The sequence below is a fragment of the Oryctolagus cuniculus genome, chromosome 7 (assembly GCF_051225735.1).
Source record: "Oryctolagus cuniculus isolate XC-2025 breed Fujian yellow rabbit chromosome 7, ASM5122573v1, whole genome shotgun sequence".
NCBI classification, from domain to species: Eukaryota; Metazoa; Chordata; class Mammalia; order Lagomorpha; family Leporidae; genus Oryctolagus; species Oryctolagus cuniculus.
The window spans coordinates 148,689,832-148,702,443 of record NC_142873.1 but is presented as its reverse complement, the minus strand read 5'-3'; the positions used below and the strand labels follow the sequence as shown (position 1 = coordinate 148,702,443).

Sequence of the window (12,612 nt, the reverse complement as noted above, 5' to 3'; positions counted from 1 at the left end):
CCAGGCTGAGTGCCAGGCATGCTCAGACTCTCTGTGGTGTGTGCATCCATCTGCCAGCAGCCCTGTGAGGCTGGCTCTGCTTTGCCCCCATTGTACAGCTGAAGAAACTGAGGCTTGTAAAAGTGAAACTTCAGGAAGTGACAGGCCTGGGATTCAAACCCAGAATTCTGCTCCCCAGACCTCCTGCTCCTTCCAGCAGGCTGCTGGCTGCTTCAAGGAGAGGACCGGGCTCAGGTGTGTGTGTCGCCAGATCTATCGCTGAATCCACTCCAGAGTTTCACAATCTTCAGCCTGGGGCACCAGCCCCGCTCTGGGAGCTCCCCTGGTCACTCACCCAGTTCCCAGCGCAGAGACAGCCCTGGACCTCCCAGATATATGTAACCAGCCAGAACCGGCAGCATGCCATACAGAGAGTGGCCACATGATGGCAGTAGATGCCCGTGTGTAAAACTTCTGCGGCTGCCTCCTTTAAACTGGATAATTTGAACCTCTCTTCCCCTAGACCCTGATCCGGTCTGTGAACCGAGGAAACAACCCAGAACAGCCCCATGAGGGAGGAATTATCCTCCCTCTTCGTAGATGAGAGATCATGCCCATCCTTTGCTTACATAACCTTCCATGGCTGCCTCCTGCTCTTCAGGGGAAAAATGCAAAATCCTTACATTGGTGAACTAAACCCCACCCGGTGGACAGATGGCTTGAGCCTGATGGCCAGAGTTCAAATCCCAGCTCTGCCACTTGTTACTTATGTGACTTTGGTCACGTAGACATTCATTTTATTTGAAAGACAGAGACAGAGAGAGCTTTCATCTGCTGGTTTACTCCCCAGATGCCTGCAACAGCCAGCAACTAGGTCACCCACATAGGTGGCAGGGACCCAAGTACTTGGGCAATCATCTGCTGCCTCCCAAAGAACTCATTAGCAAACAGCTGGATGACATGTGCAGCAGCCAGGACTCCAACCAAGCATTCTGATAGGAGATTTGGGCAATTTCTTTAGAAGCCATTTATTTAATGAGTATAAATTTCATGAGTACATCTTTAGTAATACAGTGATTCTTCCCACCATATCCATCCTCCCACGCCCATTCCCTCCCCACTTCCTCCTCCCTCTTTCATTCCCAGTCCCATTCTCCATTAAGATTCATTTTCAATTAACTTTATACACAGAAGACCAACTCTATACAAAGTAAAGATTTCAACTATTTGTGCACACACACGTGCACACATATACACACTAAATATAAAAAACTGAGAACAAGTTTTACAGTTAAATCTCATAGTACCACTCATTCAGGACAGAGGTCCTGCATGGGGAGTTAGTGCACAGTGACTTCCTATTGTTAATTTAACAATACTCTTATGTATGATGTCAGTGACCACCCAAGGCTCTCCCATGAGTTGACCGGGCTATGGAAGCCTTTTGAGTCACAGTCTCCATCAGTATTTAGGCAGGGCCAAAGGAAAAGTGAAAGTTCTCTCCTCCCTTCAGAGAAAAGTATGTCCTTCTTTGATGGTCACATCTTTTCGCTAAGGTCTCACATGTAGGACTTTTTTTTTTTTTTTTCTGGCCACAGTGTCTTGGCTTTCCATGCCTGAAATTCTCTCTTGGGCTTTTCAGCCAGACTGGAATGCCTTAAGGGCTGATTCTGAGGTCAGAGTGCTATTTAAAGCAATTGTCATTCTATGAGTCTGCTGTGTGGCCTGCTTCCCTTGTTGGAACATTCTCTCCTTTTTATTTCTATCTCTTCTTATTACTAGACACTTGATCATATTTATATGATCCCTTTAATACTTAATTTTATCATTATGATCACTTTAATGCTTAATTTGGTCACTTTAACACTTGAAGTGGCATTTTTACTACTCAGCTGAATGGGATTTGGGGTCCCTTGGGAAGTTTTTAAACTGTACACTTAGAAATAAGTCCATAGGTATGTATGCATAACTATAGAGCTTTGCAGCAACTTTTTTTTTTAAGATTTACTTATTTGAGAGGCAGAGTTACAGATAGAGGGAGGTCTTGGTTCACTCCCCAAATGGCCGCAATGGCCAGGGCTGAAGCCAAGATCCAGGAGCTTCTTTCAGGTCTCCCACGTAGGTGCAGGGGCCCAAGCACTTTGGACATCTGCTGCTTTCCCAAGCACATTAGCAGGGAGCTGGATTGGAAGTAGAGCAGCCGGGATTTGAACTGGCACCCATATGGGGTGTTGGCAGCACAGATGGAGGCTTAACCTGCTGCACCACAGTGCCGGTCCCAACTTGTGCAACTTAACTGCTGCGCCAAGCACCTGCCCCTCTTGGCCTCTCTTAAGCCTCAATGTGCTCATCTGTAAAATGGGTAAGGAAGCAGAACCTAGCCCCTTGGGGAGGGAGTGCGGATTGCACGAGCTAATCGGGGGAAGCACACAGGCTGGTGGCTGGCACATAGCAAGCTCAACAGACGTTTGTCACTGCTGTCACCACCAGTCCCCCAGACCTCCCAGGGAGAACGTGACCATCCTCACTCCCAGCAGCAGGACTCTTGAGAAGAGTGGCTGAGACAAAGTCAAGGACAAATTAGACTTTAAAAGGGAAAACCTCCCTCCTAAAGGATAGAGGAAGAGGGACCAGCATTGTGATGCAGTGGGTTAGGCTGTCACTTTGACATCGGCATCCCATCTCAGAGCGCCAGTTCCGGTCCCGGCTGCTCTGCTTCTGATCCAGCTCCCTGCTCACGCACCTGGGAAAGCAGCAGAAGACGGCCCAGGTGCTTGGGGCCCTGCTTCCCACACAGGAGGCCTGGATGGAGTTCCAGGTCGCTGGCTTCAGCCTGGCCCAACCTTGGCTATTGCCAGCATTTACGGAGTGAATCAGCAGATGGAAGATGAATCTCTCCCTCTCTCCCTCCCTCTCCTTCTCCCCACCCCCCCAATCTGTTCTCTTTCCAATAAATAAAATAAATCTTCAAAGGACAGCAGGAGCCACTGAGCACTTTCCCCAGCCAGGCTTTCATGGATTCAGTGATGCGTCCATCCACAGAGCCATTGGACAGACACTGACCTGTCCCTGATCATGTTCTACACGCGGGCCTGGGGAGAACACGGGACTTTCCTTGCCAACACCCATGTATTGAGCACCTCATCAGCACCAGGCTCTGTTCTAGATGCTTCCAGCATATCAGTGAACAAGCAACACAAAGGTCCCTGACCTCAGAGAGCTTATCCCACATTGCGGGCAGCACAATAAATACGGTCAATATCACCAGAGGAGGCGGGGCAGGTGCCTGGTTAACCTGCTGGTGAAGGTGTCGATTAAGACACCGGTGTCCGACGGCGGACTGTGTCCCGCGTCTGCCCACCTCTGTCTCCTGATTCCAGCTTCCTGCTGGTGCAGGTCCTGGGGGGCTGCAGTGAGGCTCATGGAGCCACAGGTGGGCTGAACTGAGTCCCTGGCTCCCAGCTGTAGCCTCAGGCACGAGGCTGCTGTGGGCATTTGGGGAGTGACCGTCAGATGGGCGCTCTCTCTGTCTCTGTGCCTGTGAAATAAATGAGTAAGTGGAGCCAGGTGAGAGGGGTGTATTCACCCAGGTGAAATGTCTAGCATTTGTGGGCAGCGAAGGAAGAGTGTTCAGGGCAGGGAGCAGCTGGAGGCCCGACCTTCTGGTGGGATCGTCTGGTGTTGGGGAGGACGAGCAAAAGGCCGCGGCTGGAGCTCACCCAGTGCAGAGCAGAGTGGCGAGTAAAGTCGGGAATGGGCCAGGAAGGCCATCTAGAACATTCCGGATCACAGGGAGGACTTTGGCTCCACCTCTGAGTGAGACGGGGACCTTCCCAGAGTGTGAAACTGAGAAGTAGCATGATGGGCTTCACACCTTCCCAGAAACACCTCGGCTCTGTGTGGAGAACCTACGATGGGGGCAGGCAGGCCGGCCAGCAGACTGCTCCCATGCAGGCAAGGGTGGGGGGTGGGTTGTGAGGGGTGAGGGGTGGGGGGTGAAGGGTGAAGGGTTGGGGCTAGGGGTGAGGGGTGAGGGGCGGGGGGCTGGGGTGAGAGTGAGGGGTGGGGGTGAGGGGTGAGGGGTGAAGGGTGGGGGTAGGGGTGAAGGGTGAGGGGTAAGGGTGACGGGTAGGGGTGAGGGGTAGGAGATGAGGGGTGAGTGGTGAGGGGTGGAGGGCGAGGGGCGAGGGGCGAGGGGTGAGGGCCAGCAGCACAGGGCCAGGAAGGTGTCTGCTTCTGGGGATGCTACTTTGAAGGCGCAGCTGATAGGATCTGCTGGTGGACTGGGACTGGGTACGTGTGGGAACAGATCCAGGCGCTGTGCACCTGAGCAGCGGGAGGGGCCGCTGACTTCTACTGGGAGTAAAGGGCCTTGAATGGGGGAGGGGCTGGGAGAGCCAAGAGCTCTGTTCCAGAGATGGAATTTAGGAGATCATCGGCAGGCAGCGGGGTTGATGTTGAAGGCCGGCACCAAGGGAAGGGACCTGAGCACTGAGGCTGGGATCCGGGACATCGGAGTCCTGGGTGAAGGTAAATACAGCAAAGACGCGCACCGTGGGCGCAGACGGGCCTTTCCCGGGGAGACTCCCCCCAGAGGGGCCGAGCTGAGTGAGGCTGAGTACAGGGATGTCTGATCTCTCAATACCGCAAGGTGAGAGGTACCAGGAACCGGGGCACAGAGGAAACGCCATGGGGTATGCCCCAGAACAGAGACCTCCACCCTCACAGATGAAAGATGAGCGAGTCTTGAGAGCCTGGCTCGGGCACCTGGGCAACAGCTGCGGCGCCGAGGACCCTGGAGACCCTGTCGGAGCAGAGACCAGCTGGGCCCGTTTCTGCCGTGCGGGCAGAGGCCTCTCCAGAGCCCTCCTGCTATCTCACACGTGTCGTTTTTCCTGGGTCCATCCCCTGACGGAGGGACTCATCCCACAAAGGCCACAGCAGGAGTAGAAGTCAGCTGGGCCCATAACTGCGGCTCACAATTACGGCCCCTGCCAGGGATTTTAAAGCAAGAGCTGCGGAGGTTTCCTGGATGTGGGGACGGAGGCCTCTTCTGCTTGCAATGCTCATCTTCTTACCCTGTGCATTCCAACTCCTGACTCAGACTGGGTTCTTGCAGCTTCAGCCATCCCTTGTTTGGGGGAGGTCTGGCTCCTCTGAGTACAAGTTTACAAGAAAAGGGTTTCCCGAAACATCCTCTAAAAAATGAAAAACAGTTGAGAGTTCAAACTGCTGAGAGTGTCTGCCTGTGCTCCCACGCCCCTGTCATTAACCGACTCCTGCGCTGCTGGCTCCGGCTGGAGCAGCCCTTGCAGACGGTGAGGGGTCAGCAACCGGAGGACGAAGTCTACCACGGAGGCCGGAGCCATCTGGCGGTGGAGGCCAGGCCAAGTCTGGGAAAGAGCCCAAGGCTCAGATGGAGGCATAGCCTGCAGCCGTTTGCCTACATGAGCTTTCGACGTGGGCAAAGGCATCAATCCAGAAACAACAGGGGACATCGGCCAATATGACAACTCCCCTGGGTGCCCAGCAAATAGCCCGAAGCTGTGTGGTTGTGCAGCACAACCTGGACTGAGGATCTGTGAGAACCTCAAGGAGAGCTGGGTGGCTGCACATCATGAATTCTCTCCATCCAGCGGCAGAAAAGCTGCACAAAAGAATGGAATCTGTGTACTGCACACTCAGGAATGGCTCGTCGCTGGGACGGGGAACATTGCCGTGCCTTCAGGTCTGGGGTTATCATGAAGGGTCATAGGCAGGTGGCATTCTGTTCAAGTGTGGAAGGACCTTTATCAGGGCATGAAACAAATCCTGAGTTTACGAGGGCACTACCCAGTGCTCTTCTCGTTGGCTTTGACATCACCCAGGTAGAGGAAGAAACCATGGGTGTGCAGGCCCGTGATGAAGACATTGTCGTGGCTGTGGTCAGCTGGGAGCAATGCCCTTGCCGTGATTAGAGAGCAGGACACAGGTATGGTCTCCCACAGCTGGGGACAGTGGGCGGGGTACTGGTGATGACAGACTCAGTAGCGTAATGGGCTCGATGCCGTGGACCCTGGCCTGGGCAGCTGCAGTCAGCTGTCCAGCATTGCCTGTCTAGGAGAGGGGGCAACAGGTTGTCTATCCCTCCACCCTGATCTATGTCCTGAGACGCTCATGGATGTTTTGCTAGATCAGCTGGAGTTTGTCCTGCCCCAGACATCTGCTAGGAGAGGGCACTTTTCCCTAAGCATCGAACTCCAAATGAACCCTGAAATCAGCATTCTGTCCTCAAAGGCAACCTCTGGAGACTGAGGAAGGTGATCGGAGGCCAGAGAAGACCTTTGGAGTAGGCAGAGTGACCACCCTGAAGTTCCCATTTTGCAGAGCAGGCAGATCGTCAGGACATAGGTCTCTCAAGGCAAAGGCAGCATCACAGTTGCCCACCCAGAGTGCACATCCATCACGTGTCCTCCAAGGGCTGGCTCTGTGGCGTAGTGGGTAAAGCTGCCGCCTGCAGTACCGGCATCCCAAATGGGCTCCAGTTCGAGTCCTGCCTGCTCCACTTCCAATCCAGCTCTCTGCTATGGCCTGGGAAAGCAGTAGAAGATGGCCCAAGTGCTTGGGCCTCTCCTCCCACATGGGAGAGCCAGCGCTGTGGCGTAGTGGGTAAAGCTGCTACCTGCAGTACCAGCATTCCATATGGGCTCCAGTTCGAGTCCCAGCTGCTCCACTTCTGATCCAGCTCTCTGCTATGCCCTGGGAAAGCAGTGGAAGATGGACCAAGTCCTTGGGCCCCTGCGCTGGCATGGGAGACCTGGAAGAAGCTCCTGGCTCCTGGCTTCGGACTGGTGCAGCTCTTGCTGTTGCAACCAATTGGGGAGTGAACCAGCAAATGGAAGACCACCACCCACCCTGCCTCCCCTTCTCTCTCTGTGTAACTCTGCTTTTCAAATAAATAAATAAATCTTAAAAAAAAAAAACATTAAGGGGCAAGGGCAGGCTTTTGGACTGATAATTAGCACTGCCGATTAGCACGCCTGCATTCCAAATGTAGTGGTTGGGTTTGGTGCTCACCTCTGGCTCCTGACTCCAGTTCCCAGCTAACACAGACACTGGGATCAGCAGTGATGACTCAAACGACTGGGCTCCCGCCTCCCAAGTGACAGACCTGGATGGGGTTCCCAGCTTCTGGTTTCAGTCCCCCTGCTTGCTCCAAGTACCTGGAGAGTAAACCAGTGAGTGGGAACTCTGTGTGTGTGTGTGTGTGTGTGTGTGTCACTGTCTCTGTCTCCCACATGAATAAAAATAAGAGGGCAGAGAAAATGGCAGGGCACATAAAACCATGATCAACAATCGTAGATGTTATTTATGGAGCACCAAGTGTATACTGGCTATTGTACCAAGTGACGCGGGGAACAACAGGCACAAGATGATGTGCTGTGCTCAGAGCTCGTGGTCTCACTGGAGGTGGGGAGGGAATTTGGCAACGTGTCCAGATCACATCGCAGCAGGACGCGCTGCCGTCTGCGTGCTGAGCACTGCGGGGGGGGGGGGGGGGACTCACTGCAGCAGGGGCAGGGGAGCTTTCTGGCGGAGGCAGATTTGGAAGAAGTGAGGAGGTCGGATGGAGGAAATGGAAAGGGAAGTGATCCCGAGGGGAGAAACCCTGTGAGCAGAGGTGCGGATGTGTCCGGGGCTTGTCTGCTTCAGGTGTGTCCGACTCTGCTGCGAGGCGGGACAGCAGCACAGCATTCAGTCACACACGTCACACACTGGGTGACAGATGTCATCTCCTGCTCCCTCTGGAGAAAAGTCTCCGTCCAGTGATAACTTCTTCATAGTCTCACACTTGCTAATCTCACTGTTAAAAAAAAGTGTGTGTGCCAGCACACAGTGGGTTAAGCTGTCACCCATGAAGCTGGATCCCATGTTGGAGCGCCGGTATGAGTCCCAGCTGCTCCACTTCCAATGTAGGTCCCTGCTGATGCGCCTGAGTAGGCAGCGGAAGATGGCCCAAGTGCTTGGGCCCCTGCCACCCACACTGGAGGCCCAGATGGAGTTCCTGGCTCCTGGCTCTGACCTGACCCAATCCCAACCATCGCAGCCATGAGCAGAGTGAACAGCCGATGAAGAATCTCTCTGTCTCTCCCTGTAGCTCTACTTTTCAAATAAATAAATAAATAAATATTTTACTTTTTTTTCTATTTTTATTTTGCTTGAAAGACAGAGAGAGAGAGAGAGAGAGAGAGGAAAAAGAGCTCCCATTAGCTGGTTCACTCTCCAAATACCTGTAACAGGCAGGGCAGGCCAAAGTCAGGAGCCAGGAACTATGTCCAAGTGGGTGGCAGGGACCCAAGTACTTGAGCCAGCACCTGCTGTCTCCCAGGGTGCGCATAACAGGAAGCTGGATCAGAAGTCGAAGTGAAGCTGGGATTCCAGGTATGGGATGTGGAAATCCAAGTGGTGACTTAACTGCTGTGTCATGCACCTGCCCCCACTTTTTTTTAAGATTTATTTTTATTTGTTTGAAAGACAGAGTTACAGAGAGAGGTAGAGACAGAGAGAGAGAGAGGTGTTCCATCTGCTGGTTCACTCCCCAAGTGGCTGCAACAGCTGGAGCTGTGCTGATCCAAAGTCAGGAGCCAGGAGCTTCTTCCAGGTCTCCCACATGGGTGCAGGGGGCCAAGGACTTGGGCCATCTTCTGCTGCTTTCCCAGGCCATAGCAGAGAGCTGGATCAGAAGAGGAGCAGCCGGGACCAGAACCAGTGCCCATATGGGATGCCAGTGCTTCAGGCCGAGGCTTTAACCTGCTGGGGCCACAGCACCGCTCCTCCCCACAAACTCTTTTTAATACAAAACTTACAATCTCAGACCCTTCAGTGGAACTTAATATGATTTTGTTTTCACTGTCTTTATTTGTTTACAGTTGTGTTCTATTTCAATCAAAGATACTGGTTTTGTTTTAATTTGCAAAGAAATTATTATTTACTTTCCTTTGTTGATAAACCCATTTAGGAAAAGCAATGCATTTAAAGGAACAGCGCTGAGTGACTCAGGTGGCTCCTGGCTGGAGCAGGAAACACAAAAGTGGTCCACAAATGAGTGATGTTTAGGAGGAGCTGACATGGAGTTCAAGGTGTGAGAGGGGAGGGACCAGACAAGGGGAAAGGATCAGGCCACGGAGGGCCTGACCATCACGGGAAGGAGCAGAGGTCCATCGGTCAGCCATGGCAGTGAGATGCGGGCCCAAGAACAGGCAAGGAACATGGTCAGAGCCGTGCTTGGAGGAGCCTGCTCTGGTCTCTGGGTGCAGAGTGGGTGCAGCCGGGGGGCCGGGGCAGCAGCAAGGACACTCAGGGGAACCGGCAGAGGTCCCTAGACCAGGGTAGAGGTGGCCCAGCTGAGAGGAAGGGCTGGGCTGTGCAGCCCTGTGCCTGTGTTAGCTGCCACCCTGCTAACCGGCTGTGCACAGGTTATCTTTTCCAGCGATGATTTTTCAGCCTCTGAGCCACCTCCTGACTCCTGGGCACCCTACAGTGTGATCCACCAGGAACGTTTAACAGCCTTTGATGGGGTTTTACCGGGCGCTGCAGTCTGGTTATGATTTGTTGCCTAAGGGTTCATGCGCTGGAGACGTGGTCCCTGGTATGGGGTGGTCCCTAGTATGAAAGTGGTGGAATCTTCTAGAGGCGGGGCCTAATGGGAAGTGATTAGGTCCTGGGGGATGGGGCACCATCCTTGGAAGGGACTAAAGGCTGCCTCGGGGGACTGGATCAGGGATCACAGGCCTGGGTGGGTTACTGAGAGAGTTACAGCACTGGAGCCATTGTTACAGAATGAGCTCTGCTTTCCTTCATCCTCCCCCACATGACTTCCCTTTCACACTCGCCGGACAGCTGCTGGCTGCTACGAAGCCCTGACCAGGAGCTGACACTAGCAACATCCTCTGGGACCTCCAGAGCTAGAAGCCAAATAAACCCAGCCTCCCGTGTTTCGTTCTCGCGACACAAAACAGGCCAGTACGCAGAGTCAAGGTCATGGCAGCAGAGGCGAGCCCACCCCCTCTTCATTAGGCGAGGGAGATGGAAGTACAATCGGAGAAGGTGGAGACCGTCGAGCCGTGCCTCCTCCTGTGTCTCCTCGAGGGAAATTGCCGGTGTCTGCTTGAGCGTCTGTGGCGGCTCATTTTATTCCATAGGACGAACATCTGGTTTTCTAAGACCTTCAGCTTCATTTCGCTGCACAGAAGCCGTTCGAGGAGTTTGTCCTGAAGGGCAAAGCAGGCCTTCAACCTCTCCAGTTCCTTTGGGCTCATGGTGGTGTTGGTGGGGCTGGCTTCTGGGGTCTTTGGTTTCTCTGCCTCCTCCTGAGCTCCCCAGCCCCAGGGAAAAGTGAAACGTTGGTTAATAATGAGAATGCCAGTCTGCACCAAACACCTGCTCCATGTCAAGTGGTTTATAAATGTTATCCTAGGGGCCGGGGCTGTGGCATAGCGGGTAAAGCCACCGCCTGAAGTACTGGCATCCCATATGGGCACCAGTTTGAGTCCTGCCTGCTCCACTTCCGATCCAGCTCTCTGCTATGGCCCGGGAAAGCAGTAGAAGATGGCCCAAGTCGTTGGGGCCTTGCACATGTATGGGAGACCCAGAAGAAGCTCCTGGCTCCTGGCTTTGGATCAGCCCAGCTCCACTGGTTCACTCTCCAAGTAGCTGCAATGGCTGGCCGGAGCTGAGCTGATCCAAGCCAGGAGCCAGGAGCTTCTTCTGGGTCTCCCACGTGGGCACAGGGGCCCAAGCTCTTGGGCCATCTTCTACTGCTTTCCCAGGCCATAGCAGAGAGCTGGATCGGAAGTGGAGCAGCTGGGACCCAACCAGCGACCATATGGGATGCTGGTGCCACAGAAGGAGGATTAACCTACTGTGCCACAGCACCGGCCCCCCCCTGTCTTTCTAACCCTCACCTGCCTCCTGCTCCTTAACAATAAAGAACACTTTTTTTTTTTCAGCTACAAACTACTTGTCTTTAAAAACATTTAAAATCTAAACATTTCAGATACGCAAAAAAAAAGAGTAGATAATCAACAAATGTTGATATTATCCCACCAACTGAAGAAATAAAATGTCGGGGCAGCACTGTGGTGCAGCGGGTTAAAGCCCTGGCCTGAAGCGCCAGCATCCCATATGGGCGCGGTTCTAGTCCCGGTTGCTCCTCTCCTGATCCAGCTCTCTGCTGTGACCTGGGATGGCAGTGGAGGCTGGCCCGGGTCCTTGGGCCCCTGCACTCATGTGGGAGACCTGGAGGAAGCGCCTGGCTCCTGGCTTCAGATCGGCGCAGCTCTGGCCGTTGTGGCCAATTGTGGATGTCCAGTGGATGGAAGACCTCTCTCTCTCTCTCTCTCTGCCTCTCCTCTCTCTGTGTAACTCTGACTTTCAAATAAATAATCTTTTAATAAAAAAAAAGAAATAAAATGTCACAAATACAATTGAAGTCCTTCTCCTCCGAGCAGCCTCTTTTCAATGGTAATCCTGCATTTAGTATTTATTTTCCTGTGCCTTTCTTTAGTAGTTCTCAATGGGAGGCAATTTTGCCCTCCCTGGGGGACATTCGGCATTGTCTGGAGATATTTCTGTTTGTCACAAATGGGGCAGCGGTGCTGCTGGCCTCTTGTGGGTAGAGGCCAGGGATGCTTCCAGGCTTCCAATAAGCTTTTCCCCACCCCTGCAGCAAAGGATTATCCCAGGTGAACTGCCAATAGCGTTGATGTTGAGGCCCAGTTCCTAAGCTCCTTCTACTATGCCTACACATCCACAGCGCACTACAAGGTGTTTTATACATTCCCACTGTCTCCAATAGGGCGTTTCAGATGCCCATCTGTGTGCTCGCGTCTCTGGTCTGTCCCGTTCACCTGTTCCACTTTTGTCATCTCTGCTTCCCAAACGGCTTTGACAACCAACATGAAGCCGGGTACAGGGAGTGTCCCCTTACAGCTGACCCAACTGAAGCTTTGGGGAGAGAAGTGATTGGCCCACCATCAACCAAGCAGAAGCTGAAAGGCGGGGACTTAGACCAAAGTCTTGGATTCCTCAGCCTTTCCCCCTTATTCTGGCACCTTCCACATCCTCCCCCCGCCCCCACTTTAGCTGTAAATGTCCCATTATCCCCTTCTCGCTCACCTTCTGGCACCCTGAGGGGGCGGGCTTGGGTTCATACTTGACCAGCCAGTTGCTTAGCAACAGCAGAAGGAACAGGAACCCAAACAAGACTGGCTTGTAGTTCATCAGCCAAACCACCAGCGCTCCCATGATGCTGGAGGAAGCAAGGACCCCATGGAGGCTCCTGAGAAGAAAGAGCAGGTCTCCCAGCATTACGGTGGGGAGGCACACGGGCCCCAGCACCCTGCCTCTGTGCCCTCCATGGCAGGAGAAAGGCCACCCTCCCTGCTGCATCACAAGTAGCTCCCCTCCCGCCCCCCAGCTGCCATGTAACAATAAGGTGAGTGATGGCCATGCAGAAGCTCCCACCTCGTGCCAGGCTCCTTGACAGGCACCTGCAAGCGTCATCCTACAGCGGCCTCACAACCACCAAGCGATGCAGGCCTTAGCAACGCCACACTCACTCAGCACACTTCTGGGCTGGGCCCCCAGGAATCA

General features: G+C 53.5%; 1 protein-coding gene across 1 annotated transcript; it reads right to left on the bottom strand.

The window, feature by feature from the left end:
- Positions 1-10,031: 10,031 nt before the first annotated feature.
- TEX46 (testis expressed 46) lies at positions 10,032-12,327 on the bottom strand. Its single transcript, XM_070079118.2, has 2 exons — positions 12,136-12,327; positions 10,032-10,328 (listed from the first exon to the last, which is right to left on the bottom strand). Exons 1-2 carry the CDS (start codon positions 12,325-12,327, stop codon positions 10,032-10,034), a joined length of 489 nt encoding a protein of 162 aa, XP_069935219.1.
- Between the last annotated feature and the right edge of the window lie 285 nt (positions 12,328-12,612).

What these genes read in the sequence shown, in the direction of transcription:
- TEX46 (XM_070079118.2), bottom strand. Translation starts at nt 12,327, where the DNA reads ATGCTGGGAGACCTGCTCTTTCTTCTCAGGAGCCTCCATGGGGTCCTT. An exon ending in CCCCCTCAGGGTGCCAGAAG is followed by an intron (nt 10,329 to 12,135) that starts GTGAGCGAGAAG and finishes TGGGGAGCTCAG; the next exon opens with GAGGAGGCAGAGAAACCAAA.